The 26,445-nt window shown below is 42.7% G+C and overlaps 3 protein-coding genes across 3 annotated transcripts; 2 read left to right on the plus strand and 1 right to left on the minus strand.

Moving 5' to 3' along the window:
- The first annotated feature begins 250 nt into the window (after positions 1-250).
- LOC143330502 (beta-crystallin A2-like) lies at positions 251-3,311 on the plus strand. Its single transcript, XM_076747143.1, has 5 exons — positions 251-272; positions 1,213-1,400; positions 2,306-2,447; positions 2,552-2,694; positions 2,975-3,311. The coding sequence occupies exons 2-5, from the start codon at positions 1,243-1,245 to the stop codon at positions 3,120-3,122; spliced, it is 591 nt and encodes a 196-aa protein (XP_076603258.1). The 5' UTR covers positions 251-272; positions 1,213-1,242; the 3' UTR covers positions 3,123-3,311.
- A 3,997-nt stretch (positions 3,312-7,308) lies between these two features.
- fev (FEV transcription factor, ETS family member) lies at positions 7,309-10,830 on the plus strand. Its single transcript, XM_076747226.1, has 2 exons — positions 7,309-7,976; positions 9,200-10,830. Exon 2 carries the CDS (start codon positions 9,259-9,261, stop codon positions 9,736-9,738), a length of 480 nt encoding a protein of 159 aa, XP_076603341.1. The 5' UTR covers positions 7,309-7,976; positions 9,200-9,258; the 3' UTR covers positions 9,739-10,830.
- Positions 10,831-22,306: 11,476 nt separating this feature from the next.
- On the minus strand, positions 22,307-25,303 carry cdk5r2b (cyclin dependent kinase 5, regulatory subunit 2b (p39)). The gene has a single exon (XM_076746978.1). The coding sequence runs from the start codon at positions 25,033-25,035 to the stop codon at positions 24,157-24,159; it is 879 nt and encodes a 292-aa protein (XP_076603093.1). The 5' UTR covers positions 25,036-25,303; the 3' UTR covers positions 22,307-24,156.
- Between the last annotated feature and the right edge of the window lie 1,142 nt (positions 25,304-26,445).

The raw sequence follows: 26,445 nt of genomic DNA on the forward strand, positions 1-26,445 counted from the left end.
TTGTATCGTCCTGGGTCAGGTTGCCTCTGACCATGGCTGCCATATTGATGACTAAGTCAGTTTGGGGCTCTGAGGACAATGGTGCTGTGGAGCCTCTACAAAGCACGAGGCTAATGCTCCCCTTTCAGCCGGCCTGCTCAGCTGCTGAGTGTGCAAGCCTGCTGGGCAAATGGAGTGGCGCAGGTCCAGGGGGCCCGGCCCTATAAAAACACAGGCGAGGGTCTCTTCCCCGACATTGATTATACTGGATCTGTCCCACCTCAGTACTGTCTGTAAGTATATCAACACACTGCCTCAGACTCAGCTAAGAAACTGCAATCAGGGGACAGCTATGTGTACTGGGGTGGAGCCCGACAGCCACCGAGATGCTGCCCATACCGTGTATTTGATAGATAGACAGCCGCAGATGCTCTTTAAATGAGATTTGATTTGCTAAGAAGTAAAAGCATAGGAGCCATTTCACGCTGCTGTTTTAGGGTGAACTGGTTTACTCCTCAGCAGCCCTGTAAACAGGGAGAACTGGCAAGATGATGCCTGAGTGGTGTGCTTGTGTTTGGCCTGTAAACATCATACAAACATTTTTCTCAAACCAGTAATGTTTTTAAGTCAAAGAAATCGGGCTATAGGTGGTTAGCAGCTCTTGATGAGTTCTGAAAGTAAGAGCTTTCAGCGTCTTCTGGAGACGGCATGCATGCTTTCACGCTGTGGCTTACACATATGTGGTTTGCTGCTGTGGCATTAATGTGACTGTAATTGTATACACTGCAATTTATGGGCAGGAGGCATGTCGGTGGCTCTTGATTGAATGTCCTCAATTGAAATTAGAGACAAATCTGCACTGTGGAGAAATGGAAAAATGATGAATAAGTAGGCTTTTTAATCTACTTGTGAGACCTCTGGAAAGTGACCTTAACGGATATTTGTTTCCAGAGCGAAGGTGCAGTAATATACTCTTAATAGAATTGTTTTACCTTATTATAAATTACTTTTTCATCAAGCTACAATACGAAAATTGTAGTTGTAAGCTAATTTAGATAAATGCCAGCATCTGCTTATTGGGTTAAAAGTCTGATTTCTAGTATCTGTTTAATCAAATGAGGGTACTGAGGAGGCTTGCTTGTTATTCATTCATTGTGCTTGCTACACCTGAGCAGGACATGCAGGTCTTGCTGAGATTTCCCATCTATTAACACTTTCTTCTACCTCGGTCAGAGAGTAACCCCCAAGGGAGAAGCAGCAGCCATGAACACTCAACAGATGGAGCAGATGGGCCAGTTCAAGATCACAGTCTGGGAAGAGGAGAACTTCCAGGGAAAGCGCTGTGAGTTCATGCTGGAGTGCCAGAACATCATGGAAAGGGGCTTCAACAAGATCCGTTCCATCAAGGTTGAGAATGGACCGTAAGTCCACATTATTTCTCTTCTCCTGGATCTATCTGTCTATTTTGCATGTAGCATGTGAATCACCTGCACCTCTTGACTTGAACATAAGTTCCGACATCTTTATGATGGGGCAGATTTCAGAGTCAGTGTTTTCTCTTAACCTGGTTAGAATTGTATTCTTGGACGTCTTAGTAAACCCTATAAAGATTTTCTATTATTATCTTTAAGAAGAATGGCTTTCGTGCATAAATGATATTAGTGTTATATTGAGAATGAGTTTAATTTTTAGTTAGTCTATAGTCTAAAACATTTAATTAACTACACATTGCTGCTTAAAAAACAGCCCCATAACAATATCTAATAAAATCATGTGATTTACTTCTCTTTTAATTCTGATTCTATCTGCTTTAAGTCTGATTAAAGCACGCACGACTCAAAAACAACAAGTAGAAAAGGCAGAATGGCAAAAACCATAAATTACATCGCGTCGCATTGCGAATTGGCATCATTTGCATGTTTGTGTGCATGCATCCAAGTGTAACCCTGTTGCGATATGAGTGGGCTGTGTGCAGCTGCCGGCTGTGAGCCAGAGAGGCTGACTGACTGACTGGCGATCAGATAAAAAGCCCTGGGTGCAGCAGCAGCAGCAGCAGCAGCAGCAGCAGCAGAGGTGGTGGAGGCAGGAGCAGCAGTGTTTAATGTTTGCTTTGTGCTCCCAGTGACAAAAGAAGCTGCATGCTGTTTTCACTCGAGGCCGTTCTGTGGGCGTAGGACTCCATTGTCTAGTGAAAATGACAGTTGCACTAAAACAACTTTGCATTTAGTGGTTTGTTAGATATTTTTCACATTCTCTGCTCGTTTCACCTCAACATTTCTCCCTTTCCCCCCTTCGTCTCTCTCCTCCACATCTTTCCACTGTCTAGTTGGGTGGGTTATGAGTACCCAGAGTTCCAGGGACAGCAGTTTATCCTGGAGAAGGGAGACTACCCTCGCTACGAGGCCTGGAGTGGAAACAGCAGCTACAGAACCGAGCACATGCTCTCCTTCAGACCCATCAAGTGTGCTGTAAGTCCTCAGATCCTTCTATTCGTCCCTTTTTCCTCCTCTCACTAGTCGGCCTCTGTCAGCTGCTGCAAGCGGCTTACCTCCCTTTTTCTCTTTGGCTGCAGAACCACAGTGACAGCAAGGTGACCCTGTACGAGTGCGAGGACTTCCAGGGCCGTAAGTTCGAGATGTGCGATGACTACCCCTCCCTACAGGCCATGGGCTGGTGCAGCAAGGAGGTGCCCTCCATCAAAGTCAACTCGGGAGCGTAAGTTACGCGTCTTCCTCCTCCTCCTCCTCTGTTTACTGGTGTCTCCTGTCTTTTTCCCTTTTGCCACATCCAATGACAACCTCACTTTGAGTTCTAGTAGTTCGGGAGTTATTTATTTGTACTTATTTTATAGAAATGATGCACTTCAATATCGTTCCAATAGATGAAACTGATGTCCTGCATGAAGAGTTTATCTCTATAACGTCTGTCGAGATGATCCATTGTATTCTTTGATCCGACCTTGACTCGCTCCACCCCTCCCTGTCTCCCTCTGCAGCTGGGTGGCCTACCAGTTCCCTGGTTACCGTGGCTACCAGTACATCCTGGAGAGAGACAGACACCAAGGCGAGTACAGAAACTACAACGAGTACAGCACCCAGGCTCACACCAACCAGGTGCAGTCCATTCGTAGGATCCAGCACTAAGCCTTCATTCTGCCTGCCTGACCCAACCTGAAAAAAAAGAAAAAAAAACAAACTCTCCCTGAACCCCTTCCTCAACTTGAACCCCCGGGACAGACCGCTGTCACAGAACAGTAGACGGACAAACCCTTTCTATCACTCTGTGGCTCTGCATGTATGGATATCTATCTTCTTCTACCATGCTAAAGCATGTTCTTGATATAGGAAATAAAGGCTTTTCTTCAAAACTAGAGGCTGTTTGTCGGTATTCCTTTTTCTTTTTACAATGAAAACGCTCATTCGAATTAAGTGAATGAAAATGAAAATCTCAGAAAGGCAATGACTGGCTACACTGAGCTGTCAATCATTTTGCACCTTGGTTTTGACAGCCATAGCACAGGTGTACAAGCATTGCCAAGTCAGCGCTCCTTACTCTCCTTTAGCCCCATAGACCCGGCTGTTATCAGAGGTAGCGTTTGCTTTGTGTTTATTGAAAAGACATATTTAGACTTTCACTGCACATACATGGAAAGATTTGATTCAAATCTCTCTGTTAGGCTTTAGGATGTGTAATGTTGTTCTTGTCAGACTGTATTCTCATTTCCAATAAACAAGAGCACGAGAACGCATTTGTTTCTATTATTCATTCTTCCGCTGTTACAATCACAGTTTGCCGAGACGACCAGTAAAGTGAGGAGCTGCAAGAAAAGCAGCCAATCCAACTCTCAGCAAACACATTTACAATTTAAACAAAATGTGAATCTTTTAAAAATAGGATGAATTCAAGTTCTCTTGCTCTTGCTTGCTGAGCCTGTTTGGTACAGCAGAGGTTCTGTGTAGTCTTAACAACCAAAACAAAAGCCGGGCCCAGAGGGACAATAGTGTTAATGGAAATACCTTGATGGGCTGATGGAGGCGCAGGCTGCTCCATGGTGTCAGCACAGGCGTAGCTGTCCTTATTTAAACTGTTTCATTGTTCTTTAAGTAATTCAAAGGACGCCAGCAGAAGTCCTCTGAGAGACAAATGTCCTGCATGCACGTAAAGTTTCAGTGACTGATGAAAGCAGATGCATGTTGCACTGTCCAAAGTCCTGAACCTGTTTGAATACTGGGCCTATCAGACGCCTGTTTCACCTCGCCTCAGATAAACACACCTAAGTTTGCAAGATGTGCAACATAAACCACCAACTGAACAAAACTCAGCCATGTTGATGAGACTCCTTACGTGTTACTGCAGTCACCAGCCTGCATGCATGTCCAAAACATCAGCTTCCCATAAGCTGCTGAACATGTGTTTTCCCCTCTGTGATTTTGTGCGTTTGTCGCAGAGCCCAGTGTTTTACATTAGCATAAAAACTATAAGAAGTCTTTAAACCAATTAAGGAACTCGAATCCTTCAGTTTATCTGATGAAATTTGATGGTTCAGTTTTGATGACTTTCCTCCTTGCTACAACCTTGCGCACAACTGCCTCATAAAGGTCTGGTAGCTGGTAGCATTTGTTTGTTTATTCTAATCTGACACCGTCATGTTTATCTTACAGTCACACGCCGGGATCCTGGAGTGTGTTTACCTCCACACACACTCCTCCCGTTGGTCCAGGACATGGGATTCCGTGTTACACACCCACAAGTCTGCACCGGCTCACCGTCCCACACCCAAAAAAACAGGATCTTTTAATAAATGTGTAACCATGCAAACACACCTTTCTCAAATATACATTCCTCTGCAGACTGATTAAAGCAGCTGCACTGCAGCTTATAGAGGAGTCACACTTTGGTAGTCTTGTAAGCTGCGAACTCTGGTCCTTTGGCCACACCGTCCAGAGCACCAAGGTAAGTTAAAGGCTTTGCAGAGGGACTTAACATTGATTCTTGATAGCAACTGTAATTTTTTAAGTAGTTTTTGATATAAACTGCAGCTCATAGATCAATAAGTAAGAACAAATTGACGTGATAAAAGAATTAATAATCAAAGAAAGTAAATAAATTCAAGCTTTTCTGATGTTTCTGTGTAATTATCCATCTTTTTTCTTTCTCTCGGTGGATTTTCTCACCTCATGCTGATCACTGGCCACAGGACACCAACCTGATTATCTTCTGCTGCATCAATGGATTAGATCTAGCTTTCGAGGCTTGTTTTAAGTTGCCTGCGACTTGTACTTGGACACAGGCAGCTAAAGCAAGTCTGGGACGCCAGAGATACACCTACAAACCCAGTCCTGAGGAATCACTGGCATGTGGACAAAGGAAAATCCAGCTTTTTGTCCAGGAGGACATGGGAAATTAATTTTGCTTGCAAGATTTTGACCCTTTCGTCTGAGAGGAAAAACCCTGAAATCATATATTACTTGCATTTTGTAAACTAATGGGACAATCAAGGGCCTGTATCGTCTAATGCAATCTGTTTTGATGAAGCCTGATTACTGGACTTAAATGTACAAACTTGCATGCTGTATTATAGAGCAACCGCAAAAATATCTGATGAATGATTAGCAGAGCTGCTAACACAGCCAACACAGACGGCTGGTTGTGCAAAATGTGACTTGAATTAAAGTGCAAAGATTTTCAGTTCATAATTTACTTTTCTAGTTTTGAAGTATTGATCTGTTTATTTGTGAGTTTTACAGGTGACATTGGATTTTTTTGACAGATTTTCTTAAATTTCCTCCTTTTCCAGGGGAAAGCTGTGAGAATCCCTGCAGCTAATGTGACAGAAGTCAAAGTGAAGTGTCGTTAAGATTCCTGCAGTAGCACTGATTAGCCTATGTAATGACAGATCTATTACATTTTCCATAAGACAAACAAAAAGCCGAACCACACAAGATCCTGCAAGAGCTATGCAGTGTCACACTGTCAACACATTCACCTTTCAGAAATTATTTTTCTGGCCTTTATGCCTTAATAAATCACTTTCAGTGGAGATGTAACAGAAACACACAGGCAGAGAAAGAGGGATGACACACAGGAGATATCACAGATTCAAACCGGGGAGGTTGCAGCTACATAGAACACATCTTAAAACACAGTTCCTCCAGGAGACCTAAAGTATTTATGGACAAACCTTTTTCATACCAGGGTTTTTGACACATTCATAAATTACATGATTTTTCCTCTTTAAATTCATATTTCTGGCTTCAGAGCAGAGGAACAGACTCTAAGTTTTAATGATTCACTCCCAGATTGATCACATTTAAGATACTGTGTTGACATGATATAAATCAATTTTTACAAATGGCATTTAATCACATTGTTATACATTATTTCCTCATAGATTAAACGTTAAGTTCTCCTGAATATCTTGAATGGGAAAACTGATGGTCAGCCAGTGTTAGGCCTGTGCCAATCATTTAATCGATCATCCTTAAAATACCAGGCATTAGCCACAGTTGTACCGATAAAACTTAGAATTGCCAAAGGTGTTCAGGCTCCAGTGACATATTACAGAAAGACAAACGTGTTCCGTCTGTTTCTGCAGTCCAAATCAGACTAGGGCAGGTCAATAAAGCCTCACACAGTCCACTGCTTCTAAAAAACACAAGAATTAGAAAAATATGAGCGGCCCTGATAACGTCAGTGCGCGTCAGAAGCCATGGTTTATAAGTTACAACCTCATTACCCTCAGATTGAGGCTGTATAACCTTAAACCCACAAACAGAAGGTGAGGGGGGGATGAAATGTTCTTGTTTTCTCGTGCGCACTGAGGCGTGTTTTTCAAGGTAAATATTCTTTTCCCAACATGAAATAGGTCTTTGCTGTTTGCCGAGAGGTAAAGAGGCGGAAAAGTGAGGAGGATCTGAACTGGTTTCCATGTCAAACACTTCAATTCACCATAGAAACTCAGATCTTAACGCGGAAACTTTATTAAACTGTGATGGTGGATTGATAAGGGCCGAATTTCTATCGGCCTCTTTTTATTGTGGGCACCAGGCGGGCTGACAGAGGTAAATTGCTCTTTTAATTAAAGCAATGCACCAGGGGAAATTGCTGTCTGAATATTGTCTCAGAGATGGGGGCCAGTGACAGTTGCTTGGAAACTTCAATCTGTCCACCCGCATTTATTCCAGATCACAGTTATGAGATAAAGTTTAATAAAAAATCTTTTCCTCCGCCACCAACGAAATGAAATCCAACCCTTTCTGAACAACGGAACACAATGAGACAGGACTGCGGAGGAAACCTCATGTTCAACATGTATCTCTCAGGTTCGTCATTTTGGCCCGTAAAGAATCAGAGAAATGAGCTGCGCCGGTTCTTGAAATTCTGCTCCGGGTGTCGGAGTCCTGATGCGCTGATGCTGCGCTGCCAGGGCTCAGCATTGTTCAGCCTTTTCAATCTGAAAGCCCGTCTGCTCTTTTGTCGGAAATCGGAAATCCTTTTTCCTGGACGCGTTTCCTGGCTTCTGGGAGAGAGGAGACCGCCACGAAGACACGCGTCTTCCATTAGGCTGCGACTGGACGAGGACGCAATTAGGATTTTAATCACTTTTAACTTGTGTTTGGCAGTTTTTAACATTTTGGTCAATTTTACAGCATCTTAGTAGCTGTTCTCGACTGACGACTGAAGCACCCGTTTCCTCTGAACTGATGACGAGAAATGCGCCTTTAAATCTTATTTTGTTTCATTCAGCTTGCTCCTTGTCACTGTGAAGAGATTACAATTGTTTTCTCAATCCAGCAAACTAAGATTAGAGTATAAGAGCATCTTAAAAGGCCTTCTGAGATCGATCATTTACAGTCAGTGTGAAACAGACAGCAGGCCTGCGCATGAACAGGATGAGACTGAAAATGTGTCTGTTTTGATTTCAGATCCGACAGAAAATCTGCTGAAGGAAAGCAAAGGAACAACCTGGGGTCCGATCAACACAGGAGTGCAGAAAGGTAAGAGAATGTCCTCAGTGAGCTGCCCGGGTTCAGAAGAAATACTGTTATCACCATGTAGGGCACAGGTATTTCATATTAATGAGCTTATTATAATACGAAAGAAGTCCTTCAACACTGCAGCCCAATATTAGGAAATACTGATGGTGAAATAGTAAAAAAAAAATATAAACAATAGCTGCTGGATAAAAGGCTTTGAGGCAGACATTTTTTGGCTATAATAACAAATTTGACTTAAAAAAATAATCCAATCATTAAAGTTTATAACATTAATGCTAAAGATACCCGAATTATTATAGAAGGATTAAAAAGAGTTAAAGTCTAATTTCATTTAATTTGTGCTCCTGTTATTGGTCTATTTGCCACACAATCAACAAAAACCACATATCTTAGTTTCTAATTCATACTCTCAGCTACATTATGTTTCTTAGACACGGATGATACAGAACATTTTTCAATAATGAGCATATTTTTATTTTTTGAGCCCACAAATTATTGGGCTCAAAACTGAATTATAGCTCAAGGAGAATAATGAAAATAAGAAATTAAGTATATCAAAATAAGATGAAATAGAATTTTAAAACGTCCACAGCTCATTGTCACTGATTTATTAAGAGATTAAGAAAGCCACGCGCAAAGGGCAAAATAAAGCAGTTCATGATGTTTAAATAAAATATCTGACAAAGTAAAATGTAAATGATCTGTAAACAAACTATATGAGCACCCTCATTTCATTTTATTATTATTGTTATTATTGTTGTTGTTGTTGTTGTTATTATTTAGTCTTATTTTAAATACCTTGACCTAGAAAATTCAAGTACACCGTGTCATCTAAAATACATTCGGATGGTTCATTTTGGCCCTTCAAGAAAAAATAAATCGGGTCAAGATGCATTGAACCATGCAATTTTATAAATGATAAAAAAAAAAAAAGTATTCTTGAAATACGAACTGCGCAGTTTTAATTCAAAGCATGTAAATTAAAATGCCTGGAAATGTGTCTTTTTCTCAATTGCCCGCAGTTTTCCTTGAAAGAAACAGGGCTTTGTCGATCAAAATCTGCAGCCATAAGGGATGACTCGTATTATATTGTTGGATTAAAGTGGTAAAATGTTAAATCCTCACATGGTTTATTGATGTCAGTCATTTTCTAATCTCGCTCCGCGCTGCATTGACCAGTTTACATTCATTTTAACGTAAAATCGCTGGTCTCCTCCGCACAGGCAGCGGGCAGATTCAGCTGTGGCAGTTCCTGCTGGAGCTCCTCTCAGACAGCACCAACATGTCGTGCATCGCCTGGGAAGGCACCAACGGCGAGTTCAAGCTCATCGACCCGGACGAGGTGGCTCGGCGTTGGGGCGAGCGCAAAAGCAAACCCAACATGAACTACGACAAACTGAGCCGGGCGCTGCGCTACTACTACGACAAAAACATCATGACCAAAGTCCACGGCAAGCGCTACGCCTACAAGTTTGATTTCCACGGCTTGGCGCAGGTGTGCCAGCCGTCCACCACGGAGCAGGCCATCTACAAGTTTCAGGGCAACTTCTCACCGATTCCCTTCACCGGGATTTCCAAACTGAACCTCGTGGCTCCCGGCGTGGGGCCGTCGAGTTTCTCCTACTGGCCCGGTTCCCCTCCGGCGGCTCTGTATCACAGCCACAACCTCCAGCCGGGGCCCTTTGGCACCGTGTCTCCGTCCCACATCAGCTGTGTCAACAACATTAACAGCCTGAGTAACATCAATAGCCATTACAACTGACTCTTAATGCACATGTAACTGGAAAAATAGACACCACACCAACGAACGACGAGAGAGGTGAAAGAGCGCCGATATGTCGGGTTTGGTAACTTGCAGGTGCAAATACTGGATTAATTTGGTTACAAATGAATGTTTTTAGACATAATACACATAACGATTGTTTCAACAGCAATATTTAAACGTGTAATTATGGACCTGTAGTCATGTAGATGCTGCTGAGACGACAGTTGTATGTAAGCAAGACGTCTAAAAACGCGGAATCGTATTAATTTAGCCCTGTTAACCCTTAAACCAACACATCCTTTCACGAGCAGAGCATAAAATCATCAAGAGCCACCCATCAAATTACGCTCCATGGTTTGGACCTTTACGCGCGGTATTTGAGTAATTATACAAGTGTGGACTTTAACCCATAATGACCCAAAATATGAAATTTCCTAATTTCAGCCTCAACCTGTGAAATTGAATCGGAGATGACTGAAAGTTTCCGTCGGGAGACCGGTTTTGGAAATGAACAATGTATAGAGCATTATTTTAGAGAAAAGAAAATGAAATACAGATCGTCTGTTTTATACCCTTCAGCTCTCATCCTTTTCTGTTCCTTTGCCGTCTCTCATCCTCCTTTCCTGAGCTCTGTGATTGTTTTTACGCACAGGCGGGTTTAATTCCACCAATTTGGGAGCAAATCACCAGTTATTATTGGACTGTTGGCGCCACCTCGTGGTTTGGAAATGATGCCTTCATGATTTTTATTTGACTAAATATCACCGCTTGAAAACAATCACCTGAAATATGTTGTCTCTTAGAAGTCAGATTACGCATAACCATGGCCTCAAAAGAAAATTCAATGTAACCCACTAAACGCAATAAAAGTAGAACCAGTACAGAGGTGCAGGGTTGTGATTTGTGTAACGTGAATAGTAAGAGAAACTGTGAATTACTCTGTAAATATTGTAGACACACGCTCAGGCTATCGCTGCTTTTTAGTGACTTTAGAGTGAATTACATTGCATTCATTCACACAGCTTTACACTGTAGCTGAAACGACTGTACCAATGAAAACAAATGAAGTCAATAAAAACAGATTGTTATGAAATAATCTGTCAGGTTTTTTTTTTTTTTTTTTTTAACGATGTGCCGATGCCCGGATGCCAGCGTGCCACCAAACACCACAGACTTTGTGTCACATTTAACATTTAGCATCCATGCTCACGCTACATTTGCTGTCAGGGTACTTCTTATTTTCACAAAATGCACATTTTTAAGTGGGTTTGTATTCATGATACATTCTTTTAAAACATAATAAATAAACTGATGTTGATAGAATGAGTTTTACAGTAAGATGAATTATTATGCAGTGTGTTATGCAGTTATGACTGATCTGCCAGCCGAGTCAGCCCCAATTATCTGCCTACAATGACAATCTTGCTCCAGCCTAATAGAGTTTTAGTGCCTCATACTGTTTGTCCATAAATAAATAAATAAATAAAAAAGCTAATAATGAGCCAACCATTCATCTAACATTTAATATGAAGCTCCAGTGACATCCAGTTGATAAAACATTACAAAGTGCCCTCTACAGCGACCCATTGTGCAGGATAAAGGGATCACGTGGCCTCTAGGGTGCAGTGGAGACAACTTGAGCATTTCTATATAGGCTGCTGCATAGGCTAGAAAATGAGTTGGCCCCAATGTGCCAATAAACTAATCCAGACAGTTTTAGGAATCATAAACAGAGGGAGTTAAACATATCTCTAGAGAGCTATAACAGAGAGTGAAAATGTGGTAGAGTTATCTTTTGGGTGGAGTGTCCCTTTACTTTTAATACAATCCTCTCTCTCTCTCTGTCACACACACACACACACACACACACACACACACACACACACACAGTCCGTCACACCCTCTTTAAAAATGCGCAGGTGTCAGTGGGTTTAGTAGTCTGAGCTGTAACCATGCTACTACAGTGTGTGAGGTCGGCCACTTTTAGCAATATGTTTTTCACATTTAAACCCATAGGAAGATCCCATAATAGCAAATCATTCAACATGCAGAGGATCAGGGCATCCTCTGCATACTGAATGATTTGCTGCTATGCAAAGGCAGCGAAGTATAGCTTGCCAAGCCATTTCTGTATGAGCTGGTGGATTCAATAGAACTCAAATCAAGCACAAAGTGCGGTAATATCTTTAAGTTTTATCCCTCCCTGAGGGTGTTTATGAGGAAAAATGCCACAAAATGCCTAAAGAGTGACTTGTGTTTTCAATTAACCTGAAAGGTTGTAATTGGGCTACTGCAATATTATTACAGAATAATGACGATGTCAGGGAGAGAGATGATGATGAAGAGGAAGGTCATATCAGGGAGAGAGATTACGAAGATGAAGATCATATCAGGAAGAGAGATGATGATGATGACAAGGAAAGAGGGTATGAAGAGGAACAGTGTGCAGGCACTGCACTTCTGTCTGCATTCAAGTATCCGACTGATCCTGCACATGTTCAAAAGCACAGCATAAACTTCAGATCTGTGGATTTGTGTTGCTCTGCTGGGCCTTGTCAGCCAGTTCTGAGGTCTCCCAAAACAGAGGTTCCACTGGGAGTGGTCTAAAGAAAACCCCTGGTTAGAGTCCGCTGTGGAATCTGAGTCCATGTTCTGTTTTAGCTGCAGGCTCATTTTGAAGGAGAAAAGCATCAAAGTAATAACAGTGGGAGTTAACAACTGGAAAAAGGGCAAGGGAACAAGGGAAAAACGAGGGCACATAAAGAAAGAGAGGCACTCATGGTAGACATGGTGAGATGGAGCAACTTCAGACAGAGACTGCTAGAGCAAGCTTTCAAGAGAGCAGGCGTGGAAAACAAAGCCAAAAACGAACAAGAAAGACAGGAATACAGAGAACTCATGGCCATGCAAGTAGATATAACATTACATCTCTAGGTGAAATGGATCATTCAGAGCCATGATAAAAGTAGGAAATCATTTATTTTTACAATTTTGAGACATGACAAGAATTACCGGTAAGGAATTAAAGGATGCTGTAATGACGCTCCTAGAGGAAAAATATAATATATATAATTAGAAAGCATCAGACATGCACTGGCATGCTCACTGTCTGAGCTTGGTCTTTACGGAGAGTGTTTTGTGAAAATGCAGTGATCCATGTACCCTGACCAGAGAGTGCATGAGCTGGAAAGGTTTGACACATGATGGGTTTCCAGAGAGGGTGCCTGAAAGTGCTGAAGAAGGTCACCTCTGCCCTATGCTCTTACATAGACTTTGATTGGTCAGTGTCATACACCATTGCAGAGGGGGTTGTGGTCAGGGAGAAAGCAATGGGGAAATATGAGGGATTCAAGGTCCTCTTTTCAAAAGCCAAAGAATAAGCAGAGGCAGCCGCTGATGAGTTCCCTGAGAGGTGCAAGTACAGTTCCCAATTTTCTACAGAGGACCATCACGCCCAGAACATTGAGCAGCATGACCAGGGAAAAGGTGTTCTTTATTTTCTTGACATCCTCTCCAAGGAGAGCTTCAAGGGGAAGGATGACACTCAAATTGTGGCAATCTCTTTGGGTCCTCACTGCCTTACAATCTGAAGTCACTGGAAAGAAATGACCAATGACAGAGCTGCTCTTTCTGTCGGAGATGTTTGTCAGTTTCATGACGTGGAGGCACATAGAAAATAATTTTTCTTCCCTGACCAAGCTCATCAAAACACACCGGTGACACCTCAATAGAGTGGTCGTTCTTTGAACTGAAGCTGATCAGGACTCAGGTCAGGAGCAGATGTGGGGAGGAGGACTCTCACTCAGACAGGTTGAGTCTGCCGTGCAAACAGCTGTAATATTGGTTATTATTAGATCAGAACAATTTCTATTCATTGTAGGCTACTTGTGTGTTTTGATATTTTAGCACCACTGAACAGGCTGCTTGAAAGTCTATAAAATATATTTTATTTTTTCACTTCTAGTTCATTCTATTTCTATTTCATCAATAAGACTGAATGATCAGACAACACATCCACACTACAAAGTACGAATAAGGACTTGAGATTTGCTGTCATACCTGTGAATTTCATCAGCAGTTCTTATGTAATCTGTCTTTTTATGTCGTGGTTTGCTGCTGAGGACACACTGCAGAACAGTGGTGGCAAAACGTGACTGTAACTTCTCAACCACGAGGGGGCGACATAACTCTTCCAACATCAGAGCAGCGTTTACATAACCAGGTGGTAACAGAGTTGGCCTAATGTGGAACATAGAAGCATTTGCAAATAGCAGATTAACCCCAAACCTCGTTTTATGACTCTACAGAGATGTGAGAACGTGTGGACTGAGAATTAGGAGACAATTGAATGGATGTGGAGTTTTATGAATATTACATAAAAAGACAACAATAGTGCCTGTAGCTATAATTTGTGTATACTTACTAAAGGCAGCTGTAAGTGGAGAGCTATCAGAGGTTATAAAATACCAATCAACTGGGCGTGATGAAGTCATAATACATAATGTGCATTTTATTCTACTGGCATGTAATGCTTGAGTAAATGATGGACTGATGGATAATCACGCTTTATCAGTCAGCAGCAGTTCAGCAGGTGCATCCATCCAGCGTCACTGAAGTCAGCTGAAAACCAGGTACAACAGAGACGTCAAAGGGTAGCTTCCACGTGATGGAGCAGAGATTTAGAAACAGGAAGCGCGCGCGCATGTGTGTGTGTATGTGTATGTGTGCATGCTCATGTATTACTCATGTTGTGGGGACATAAATCTGTTTACACAGTCAGATTGTAGGGGCTCACCTTCCTTATTGTGACAATAGCAAATCATTAAATTTAAGGGTACTAGGTTAGGGTCAGTCTGCAGGAAATGGATGTAAGTCTATGTTCCCACAAGTGACGAAGTGATGGAAAGACGACTCTCTCTCTCTCTCTCTCTCTCGCTCTGTGTGTGTGTGTGTGTGTGTGTGTGTGTGTGTGTGAGAGAGAGAGAGAGAGAGAGAGAGAGAGAGAGAGAGAGAGAGAGTTTGAAAGAGAGAGAGTGGGTCATTCACAACAACAGTGTTTGTGTGTGTGTCCTGCATATCAATAGGAAAGACTTGGGGTGGCTATTGACAACTGAATCTGTGTGTGTGTGTGTGTGTGTGTGTGTGTGTGTGTGAGAGAGAGAGAGAGAGACCACTGTAGTCTGTAAGGACTGGTGTGCAGCATCCCTGATTCGTTGTTCACCCAGTGCACTTCTTATAGCGTGCCTCTTATAATAACATAGTGGAAACTCCACAGGGGTTGAGTCACTTCCACGGCATTGTAATCGTCACAGTCTCTACCAACTGCTCTGCCACTAATCTGCTGCGCCTGTTGTTGCTGCTAAGCGGCACTCATCCTCTCTCTTCTTCTTGCGTAACAAACTAGGTGGGTGTTTTCCTTGCAAACCACAGGATTAGCAGTGCGAATGTAGAAGACTGAGAAGCGAGAAGAAAACACGAGGAGGAGGAGGAGGAGGAGGAGGAGGAGGAGGAGGAGGAGAGGGAATGAAACTAATGTTACTTAGCAGCACTTATGTTAGAAAATGAAACTTTTGTGTAAGTAATTTAAAAATTAAGACAAATGAGTGATGCTCAAATCAGCAACTCAAACAACTCACTGACTTCAGATCTGCGTGCTCCACTTTGGCTGTATTACTGAGACATTCAGCCTGTGGGCAGACAGTCAGTCTCAAACCTGTCTGTAGGACTTAGGCTCAGGTTGCTGCCTCAGTGACACAACTTTCAGGACCACACTGGGTGTTTTGCATGTTGTAACCCATTTTCTACAAAGCACAGAGCCACTGCCCTCTAGGGTGCCTTTCCAGAAATGCAATGCAGTGCCATTCAAGTCGCCCTATTGGCCTCTAAATGGTTAAATATTGAACATTTTTTTTTTTTGCACGTTTTACAGAGGTGTAGCAGTAATGCTTTCCATAATAAAACATTTCATTTCAACTAGGATTTGGATATGTTTCAGCTTACATGCATCACGATTTTGTGGGTGCTGGAGCCCCACTGCTTGGAGTGGGTGCCTTTTTTAATTTTTTTTTTTTTTTCCACCAGTGAGTCAACCGATGCACATAGCCTTTGCTTTGCATCCCCACAGGACATTTTCCAAAGCATGTCAAACATTTTGATATTTTATGAATGTGTTTTTTTCTACCTTCTTGGCAGCCACTGACTGGTATGTCAGTATTCACACATTCAAAACAGCTTGAGGTAATCCATCATAGTGAACATGTCAGTCATACATTACTGTTGTGTGGTAATGCACTTTCAAAAACTGTTTTTTCCCCAGAGGCTCTCTGGAAGGTGTGTTCAGGTGATGTTTTGAAGCTCTGACATCTGCGAGCTCAGAGTAGGATACAGTGTTACATTCACAGGCTATGAGCTATGTTGTTGGAAAGTCAAACCCCTGAAAAAATGAAGACAAAGTGGACATCATGAAAAGGAAAATGTGAATTTTATCATCTCCATCAATAAAATGTTTGCTATTTGGCAGCTGGCCCTCAAGCCTCGGAGCACTTCAGCATGAGAAGGAGGCGGGAACTTGAATTCACTTGGCTGAAATTCAACCATGCACTGAAACCAAAGAGGATTCTGTTGGAAAGTGTGGAATAAGCTCCTTCAGCGATTAAAGGGGAGAGAGCTGTGAATGTAACTTTTCCAAAAAAAAAAAACAAAAAAAAACAAAAAAACAATTTTATTATGTTTTCTCAGAATTACATTATATCTTGACAAATAGACATTTTCAGGGAAAATAATCAGGCCTTTCTGTCCCATCACTGTGCATTATTATGACACTGGGTACAGACAGTCAGTGGGCTTTGTGTGGCTTTGGGAAGTGTTGCAGTCAGTGAGTCATTCTACCAGCTGGAGAGAGTGGTAATGAAGGCTCAGCTAAATTAAAGCTGCACACCTACGTGGTGCTGAAATAGACTTGATAATAAGAGGGAGAGAGAGAGGGAGGCGTGGGGAAAGGTGAGAGACTCAAAGAAAAGGCAGAGAAGGAAAGGACAAGCAAGAAAGGATATTCAGGCTCAGTGTGTTTTACCCCTTTTTCAGAGACACCCACTCGTCTGGACCCAGATTCTGTGAGCTAAAAATACACAAAGACAAACCCTGAATAATGTAACCATGGTGAGAATCTCACTCCTGTCCGTCTTTATTCCTCCTCCACGCTTTTAATTTATGAAAAATGTTCAATAAACGCTAATATCAAGGCAAAAACTCATTACAGACATATCAGTACGGACATATATAATCTCCCTGTCAAGACATTGTGATTTTACGCCTGGTAAAGTGTTATTTTGAGGGGTTTAAGTATTGTTTGGTATTAGTAGAACCATTAAACAAAAAAGCAATTCCTTGAGTTGCTTTTTCAGCGAAAATAACACAACATAGTTAATTTCAACGTTTTTCCGAGCGGCCGCCGAACGCAACGCAGCCGTAAACGCTGATATTACGTCACCGCATCATGGCGCCTGCCTACTAAGCGGAAGTAGTTGCGGAGTGTCGCGCTGTCCAACAGAAGCGGACAAACATTTTGGGCTTTTGTTGTCGTAGTAAAAGGCAAACCACTTTGTAAGTTTGTTTGTTTGTGGGAACAAGCTAATCTCGAGCGTACAAACATGCTAAAAGACAAATACACTTGGATAAAGTTAACGCTATTCGGCGGAGTTTCGAGGCCCAACAAGCAGCTTTCACAGACCCTCACTGACTAACACAGTGTCATGCTAATAGCTAACAAGCTGAAACCTCATTCAGAAGGAGCGTTTGTGAAGGAGAGCCTTGTTGCTGCTGTGGAGATGCTAGCACTGGACAAAGTAAAATTATTCTTAAGTGTCAGTTTGTCTGGAATAATTCATAGTGATGACGTGGAAACTCAGTGATAGCGAGTGTCTGTGTGATTTGGCCTTCATGGTGGACGTTACCACGTACCTCTCAGAGCTGAAACTCTGTTTTCAAATGTGACCTAAAAGCTGTGGCAGCTAGAAAGAGGAAACACTGTGCATTTTCCTGCTCCGCAAGATCTAAAGCCATCTGAATATGCCGATGAGTGTGAAAACTCCTTCAGGCGTTTGCTGAGAAGTTCCAGGACATGAACAGTAAACAAAAGGAACTGTACGTGCTAACGTGGAACCAGCCGATGATCATTGAGCTGCGAAGCAACGAGCTACCACTGAGAGCAGCTCTTTTCAAAACCTTGCAACGACTAAGTTCAGCTCCAGTGTGACTGAGCCAAACCAGGAAGACCTGCTGCGATCATCACCACCACCACCACCATCATCATCATCATCATCATCAGCAGGTTAGTGTGATATATGTGTTCAGTGATTTAGTATGGCCATGGGTGCTGCCAAAGGGAGGGCAGGGGGGCTAAGACCACCCTGATATAATTGCAGCCTCCACAAGTGAGCCCCCTCCTCTCTGCTAACCACACATGCTTAATAAGCCCACTCCCCAATCTACATACAGTGGTTACAATATGAGTTAGAAGTGTCTCACATGTGACAAATATTAAATCTGGAAGACAGTAAACAGGTAATGCTTCGCATCTGACGTATTAATTTGTCAATTTTCTGAGATTGGAGTGTCTCTACACTTCAAAATCCAGGGTCAGGTTTTTGTCTGTTATATAAATCGAAATGCATGAGTAATCATGCGGCTTCATGTGGTGCGAAGTGATTCACTGGCAAAATAAGAACAGAAAATGACAATGAACATTGTGTAGGTGTGTGCTGAATGAAGGAATTAGTATACTGCTCTGGATTTGTTTCATATTGCGTAACAAGTGTCAAACACAAAATGATAAAGTTACGTAACGTATGTAACCTGACAGCAGGTGATTCACTTATCAATGAACTGGACTATGCTGAGACTGACTTCACCCTACTATGTCAAAGTGGTGACCAGCTGCCGCTTACTGCAACTCCATGCTGGAGTAATCTAGTTAAAGAGATTAGCTGGGTGGTTATGTAGCAAGAGGACAGCAAAATAGACATAATCCCTGCAGAGTGTTTCCTCAGTTGGTCTAGATTTTGTCGCTTTTCCTTTCAGGTGAAGCCAACAAATGCTCGGTCAAAGACAATCTTTTTCCAACTCAGGACTGCACGCATACTGGTTAAGATGTTGTCTTAATGAAGGGTCAGATCTATTTTCTGATGCCCTGGTCAATCACTGGTGGTTGATGAAATTCAGATCCTTTACTTGAGTACAAGTTCCAATGTTAATGTAAGAAATACTCGTGCATTACAGTACTGGGCATTTCTTTAAACTTCTCTAATCTTTGCTTTTTGGTGTAATATTAATTTGAATTTCGTGTCTAACAGTTATATAAGTGAGAAATCTGAGAAGTCTGGATAGGAAATGTCTCTTTGGTGGAACTGTTAACAACTCATAGACATCTGAAATGTGACACGAGACCTCAGCTGCTTTTCTGTTTGGGGTCTCTGGATTAATCTTCAGCGTTGTGCTGTATTTCATGAGCTTATCATATATTTTAAAATGTAAAATCTGAATCAGAAAAGTCACTAGTAACTAAAGCTGTAGTGGAGTAAAAAGTAATTAAAAAAATACTGAAGTACCACAGAATTGTACCTGAGTGCAGTACTTGAGTAAATGTACTTGGATACTTTCTACCACTGTCTTTGCAGTCAAAATGTCGATGTTTTGCATTGTTTTCGGTTACTCAGAACGATTGAACCAAGAAACCACGAGGAACTTTTCTTGAGTACCTAAAGTTGTTGTTCATAAGGGTGAAAAATGCAAGAAATTGACCGAAAAAGACGAAAAAAAAAAAAAACGCTTGTATGCCTCCATATTTTTATATGCTTTCATCTGGTTTTTCGAGCAGACCGACGTTTGAATGAGCAGGTAGTTGTTACTATATCAACTCTACAACAGCAGGTAATCTTTCAGTTCAGCTGACAAATCGCTCCTCTTCATATCGTAAGGGTCACATCCAACACGTTCTGATTTCCTCTTTGTACCTTTCTCTCGTAATTTCATCCAAACTAGCAGTTCGAACCTTCCTCCATATCGTACATTGCAGTTTTCACTCCCTGTCCTCTGTCTGAATTTACATACTCTCTGGCATGCAGCCTGGAGCCTGCAGACTGCAGTTCAAGGCACAGTGTGTGCTGTGTGACAACATGACCGAAAACATGTCAAGACTGAAGAGCTTTTAGGTGAATGACTCCTCTGTTTTATGCAATAGACTATAAAATGTGGGATGTGAATGCAGTTCTTCACTTTGTTTACATGCACACTAGTACCCTGGTTAATATCGGGTTATATGTCTGTGCTCGTAAACATCATTTGTTGGATTCAGGAACCTTGATAAATCTTCCTGTGATGGAATATTCCCTTATTACCCAGACACTTTACCCAGCTTTCTCATCACTGTCTGTCTGCACCATCAGTTCGAGTTACACGGCAGTTGGTCAGTAAAATCCAAATACCATGATAAACAACACGATGATGCTTAAGCAAATCTGAAAGTCTGACTTCGGTGATGCAGGTAGTAAAATGTACTGTTGCTCTTCTCTTTCATCACCGATGATGACATGAGGAAGAGCAATCCAGCAGAATGGGAAGCACAGCAGTACTGAGGCAGAGGCGACTCAGAGAAGACAGAGAGCGGCTGGACGTGGAGGACTCATGCCTGCACCGACAGACGCTCACAAACACTGTGTGAGTGCCTTCTGTTGCTCGCAGCAGCGTGTGCGTATGTGTTGTGCAGTGGTTCAGCCCACGCTCAGCCCCACACAGCTCACTTTGTCCAGCTCTCATTCACTTACCTACCCGTTACTATAGAGACACGGCAGAGAAGAATGCTGAAAGCGGGCTGGAAGACAGATATGCAGGAGACCTGGGCTGAATCTTAATAATAAAGAGAAGACTCACAACACTGCACTGGGAGGCTGTTACATAACACTGCTGCAGGATTCTGCCATGAAGTCAACCTGTAGCAACGTGGAGAAAAGGAAAAAAAATAAAAGAAGCTATTCCAGAAAAGCTATTTTGACCATCGTGACGTCTCCTTTTCCTTTGATTTCTTTCATTGTTTGACCTCAGATCATCTGAATGTGCAGTGCTTTAGTTTACATGGAAGTTGAAGCTGTCTGGATGTTATTCAGAATGGATGTTAAAAAAACATACTGCAGTGATTAAAGCTACGAAAACCAATAAAGGTTTTAACATTTAAAGAGGATTTTGTATCATTGTGCTTAAAACAGAAAGGGATCGATCAAGGGATGATATGTGGTATGAGAGTGAGGCTTGTAAAAATAAGCCCTTCTCTTATTAATAAGTTAACATAGTAGTACAAAACATGCTCCAGTGTCAAACTAGATAACAATGTAAATTCATTAACATGACAGTTTGCAGTCAAAACAGATTTTACTGCCCCTCTGCAGTGGTCATTTTTGGTTCACAGGGCTTTGATCCCACTCTTTACTGACTAACATTATCTTGCTGTGAATGAATGAAGCTTGCTTGTCTCTCTCCCTCTGCCTGTTCTCATTTACCCCTTTTTTGTTTTTCACATTTATTTCCCTGCTCCACTGTCCTTCCACTCCCTCTACCTCTACCCAACTCTCAAACTGTTTCATTCTTGTTCTAGTTTTTTTTTTTCATTGTCTGTCTGCCTTTCTTCATCTCTGCTCTGTAAATAGACACTGTATGTCCCTATAACACACACAGAGAGAGAGAGAGAGAGAGAGAGTCACAGACAGTTCTGAGACTGCAGCAGATTCTAACCAATCACATGAAGCAACCCTCCAGCCCACGTGGCTTATTCATAAAAAAAAAACGGTGGAAACCCTGATCAATTCAGCTCCACTCTCTCATACAGCGTATCATTAATGTAGCCATGCTCTAAACTGAGGGAATTTTAATGTAAAGTGCAACTCCAGGGAGGCATATTGTAAACCCTCACTCAATTTTGCATATCTCTGAAAATCATTATTTATAATGTGGAGCGTGAGGCCAGTTTAGCAGATTGATAGATGCACATTCCTCCTCCCCTTTTTTATGTCTTTTTATAATTTACTTGCTCACTGTTTGGTTCCTGTGCTCCAATTTCAGCATGTGGCCCCGATTAGAAAACCCAGGACACTCAGAAGGATACCAAAAATATCCTCTATATGTGTCAGCGTACTTCTCTGTGTTCAGTGACATCAATTACAACATATTCTAGGCTGTAACGTAGCTGCACAGGTATCTCGATCTGATGAGTTTCATGGCTGCCAATGAAATCACATGAGCTTCAGTCTCATGGCAACTTATGGTATCATCACCTGTAAGCATATCGGTCATGGGCTTATTTCCATTGCATAACCATGTCCCAAGGATTCCCTGCAAATCAAAGGATTAGTGACTGGTGTGAGAAGATAAGAGGCTGTCCAGGTTAATTACCTCTTCAGCAGACTGCAAGGTTTGTGCAAACATGAGTCCGCTCACACATTCAGATATATATACAGCAGTGGCCACAGACTTAAACATTAAAACAAAGCGTTACATGAACAAAACAATGCGAGAGAGATGAGAGATCCTACACAAGTTTGGATTTATTTCATCATGGTCACCATAAACAATTAATGCACTGACCTTTTATTAACACGCAGAGAGAGTGAATGCAACTGTGGTGCAACACCACAGACAACACACACGTCTAAATATCACTTTCCATAGCTGACATATAGGAAAAATGAACTGTACAAAAGATCGAATTCACATCCTAGAGCGAGACTCTGTGACATTAACTGTGAACCTAAATGGCAAACACTCCAGTGACTGAAAGGAAACACTGGTACAAGACTGTTATGTTATACCACTGTGCAAAACATCAAAGGTTTGTTCTCAGCTGTGCAAAATAGCAGCATTATATTCAACTTTCCAAGCAATGGATTCACAACACAACATCACAATTATCACTTAGAAGGAGCATAATACTGAATAATAACCATCAGGTATGCCCAAATCACGTTTAGCTTATAGAAACTGCAATGATATGTGCAAATGATAAATCTTCAGTCACTTAGCAATGAGACCTTCACATTCAGTATTTACATGATGAGGAAGCGTCCTTCCTGAACTGACTGCACTAAAAACGAACAGCGACATGTACAGAGCGGACCATCTGACCATTACGCTCTATTTGCTTTTTGTTGTTGTTGTGCTTGAACTACATCCTATACAGCCGCCTTCAAAACAGGCAGAGACAAATAAAGAGCAAATTTAAAATGCGGGATATGTACATGTAAACCATATAGTTTCAGGCCAATAGTATTTAATAGTTGGCACATATGGAAAAAAAAAAAAAATCTCTTGGAAAAACTGTACATTCCCTTCAGTCTAGTTATGTTGGCTTCTGCAGCGTATTGGAGAGCAATACACACCAGAGGCCCTGGGTTGATAATCTTGCTTTGTGGCCATCGATGGGCCCTTTTAGTGCAGTTTATCATATACATTCCACAAGGGATAATACTCCCCTCTCTGCTGTCACATCTCTGCCCCTTACCCTCATTTTCAGCTTGAACCAACTGCCCACTTACAGGTACATCGCTACAGCGTCACACTGGTTGCAACAAAAAACAAGGTATTTTAATTGAAAGTGAGGTGGTTTATATGACGAAATCGGTGCTTTTTAATCGCACAGAAGGAGCTGAAAACATTCCAACCGGCCGTGAAGATGGCCAGACACAGCATGATGCTTTTCTGCGGTATCCAGTCAGCTTTTCACCTGTTACCCTTAGAGGAGTATCTCCAGTCTTATGTCCTCTGGGAGAAACACATTTAACAGCTTAGCTATGAGCTGGTAGAGGATTTAAAAAAAAAAAATCACAACATAGTACCTCTACTCACACGGCTTAGGCCTATGTGCTGAAGGTGTATTGACCTGACTGGTCATCTTAAGCAACGCTTGGCTCTGGCGCGGCAGGGCGGCTCAAAATAGCAGGGAGCGGTGGAGAAATGGCCGCACGGGTCAGCACCTCGGACAGCTCCGCCTCTCGCCTCCTTCACCAAAACACTCTGATCTATTTGTGGTCCTGCCTGGAACCTCACCTCACTGCGACATCCGCTCACTTACCCAGCAAGTAGGCCGATCACGAATGAAACGGGGGATTTGGAGGGTCACTTTGAATGTGATTTGCACCGCGAAGTCCATCCTACTAGACATGAGAGGACAATATACCACTGGCATGCATTTGATGAAATCTCCTACACTGTAGCCTAAACACCAGTTGTGTAACATCATTAGAGAGATATTCAGCCCAGACGTGAGATGCCTTCGACGCAGGCTTTTACATTCAAAACCACCGTTGTGTGGTTTTGCAAATCATCTTTAAAAAAACAAAACAAAAGAAACGAAACACATGTGTCTTGTTTGTCTCAGCGGTCCAGGTTGGACTCGTTGCTGTCTCGTTGGTTTTTGAGGTCCTGGAAGACCTCGGTGAAAAAGTGCGGGTCCGCGTTCAGCTGCAGCATTTTGGCACTCATCCTGTTGATGATCCGGAGCGACGTCTCCCAGAAAACGTCCTTGTTGGACTCGATCATGAACGGCTTGAGTGGGTAGGAGATCTCGTTGCCCATGTAGGAGTAGGCGAGGTAGAGGCAAGTCTGAAAGGTGCCCTGCAGCTCGGCCGCGCTGTCGATGCTGTCCGCCACCGTGTCTTCGCACAACAGGTACACGAACACCACGTTAGCCGGCGTGATGAAGCCCTGGTCCTGCCAGCCCTGGAGCAAAAGAGTCCGGTCTATGTTTCGGAACCAGAGGATCACCTCTCCGCTGTTCAGTTCTTTCAGTTTAAAACACCTGCGGCACATGAAGTCCCCCAAACAGCGAAGCAGCTCCCCGGTTGAAGCCTGGATAACTATCCGCCTCGGTGACACCAGAGACAGGCTGCTGGACTGCTTCTGGACCGTGGAAATCCTCCCGTTCTGGACTGCAGCCTCGCTGTTTTGCGTGGGGACCGTGGGCACCGGGACCGGGATGGGCACTTTGGGCTTCTTCTCCTCGGTTTGGTGCGTCTTCCTGATGTTCTCGCTGTTGAGCTGAGCCACCTGGCTGGACGGTGCGGGCAGCGGGTTCGGGGTCACTTTCTTGGCACTCTTCTTGGCCGAACTGGCCACCAGCTTCTTCCAGGAGAGAGAGACGAACATCGAGTGCCGCTTGAGGCTCTTGTCGTTTTTGCCTCCATCCCCGGCGACCTCGGCGTCCATAATAGATGCCTTCTTAGTGGCCGGAGATATAGAGAGGACGGTTCCCATGGCTGCAAAGGAGAGAGCCGCGGTGGTGTGGATGCTGCTGCAACTTCAACGCAGTCTTGTGCAGGGATGAGAGGCGGCGGACGAACAGTCACGACAGCGATTGAAACTCCATTTACACGCTCAGTTACTCCGTTTGCTCGCTCCTGGGCGGCGGGGGACGAGGACGGAGCACGTTCTTCAGAGCGAACTTGTATTCCTACAGATGCTCAGCGGGGAGACGCTGCGGCACAATCCTACGGCTGCAGCGCAAACCAAGATTAGTCGCCCTGCGTTAAGTCAAGGGTATAAACGAACCAGCAAGTGCAGCCCGTGACTGACAGCGGAGCCGGCCAATGAGAGAAGCAATCAATGATCCAATCACTAGGGGTGTTGTTTTTAGTTCTAGGCTGCCATTGATAGCCCATATATACAGGTAAGAAGCACTATTCCGGCCCCTGTTCCTCCTGTCCACCAGCCCAGTTTAGAAAATCCGTGCTATCTATAAATCACTATTTTTCCTTTAATTTTGTCAACAGTCTGTAAAATAGGTCCACACACTGACTGACAGCAGTGAATGGTGTGATTTATAGCTCTATTCACTGACATTTACACCATTGTCACCTTTAAATTAGCATCCCTAATGCCTGAATGAATGTTTGATACATTTCACGTATTTTCGCACATTAAAATCAAGCATAAGCATCAGTAGCTGCTAACTGCTGCACAGATGGAATATATTTGGAGCTTTATATATTGTTCAGGTTTATTCAGGTATTGCTGACCAGCATGGCGGCCCATAATTATTGCGCCAGCACTGGTTTTGTTGATGCACAAACAACTAATTGTACAGTGATAAAATATCCTTAACCATGTCATGCTATCACTCTGTAAGCAAAGTCAGGTGCCAAACCGAACTTACTCCACTGTTTTTCTGACTTGGTTTCTATGTATTTGAAACCACATAAATACTCTTCCCGCAAAAGTTTGTGTAAAAATGTTCCCTGAGGAGTTGTTGGAAAGAAATCTGTAAAAAGTGGTTTTGCCAGCTCTGGGCGAGCTAAACTTAAAATTTGAACTATGCACAGTATACTTGATGCCAGGCACAAGAAGACACATCGCCTGCACTTGTTTTGCTTGAAATACGTTCACTTGTTTCTCAGGCTGTAACTTCTCTGGACCCTCGAGACATAGCTTCAAAAACTTCACATTTTGAAGGGACAGTGAGACGTTCGATCAGCTCTGTCAAGTTGGTTCTTGCCTGATTGCGTGAACACCTAAATATCCCTTTTGGCCAGCACATTATCTACCATGGAATCCCTACTGGCTTTATGCAATTCCGTGTAACAGGCCACGGTTTTAATCCTACACCCAGCTACGACACCTTTGAATGCATGTCTCAGGAAACTCAATGAGAGATCCAATTACCCACAG

The sequence above is a fragment of the Chaetodon auriga genome, chromosome 13 (genome assembly GCF_051107435.1).
Source record: "Chaetodon auriga isolate fChaAug3 chromosome 13, fChaAug3.hap1, whole genome shotgun sequence".
NCBI classification, from domain to species: Eukaryota; Metazoa; Chordata; class Actinopteri; order Chaetodontiformes; family Chaetodontidae; genus Chaetodon; species Chaetodon auriga.

Excerpts from the sequence above, each read along its gene's own strand:
- LOC143330502 (XM_076747143.1), top strand. The coding sequence starts at position 1,243 with ATGAACACTCAACAGATGGAGCAGATGGGCCAGTTCAAGATCACAGTC. Across the intron at positions 1,401-2,305 it reads ATCAAGGTTGAGAATGGACC|TTGGGTGGGTTATGAGTACC; the intron begins GTAAGTCCACAT and ends TCCACTGTCTAG. Across the intron at positions 2,695-2,974 it reads ATCAAAGTCAACTCGGGAGC|CTGGGTGGCCTACCAGTTCC; the intron begins GTAAGTTACGCG and ends CTCCCTCTGCAG.
- fev (XM_076747226.1), top strand. The coding sequence starts at position 9,259 with ATGTCGTGCATCGCCTGGGAAGGCACCAACGGCGAGTTCAAGCTCATC.
- cdk5r2b (XM_076746978.1), bottom strand. The coding sequence starts at position 25,035 with ATGGGAACCGTCCTCTCTATATCTCCGGCCACTAAGAAGGCATCTATT.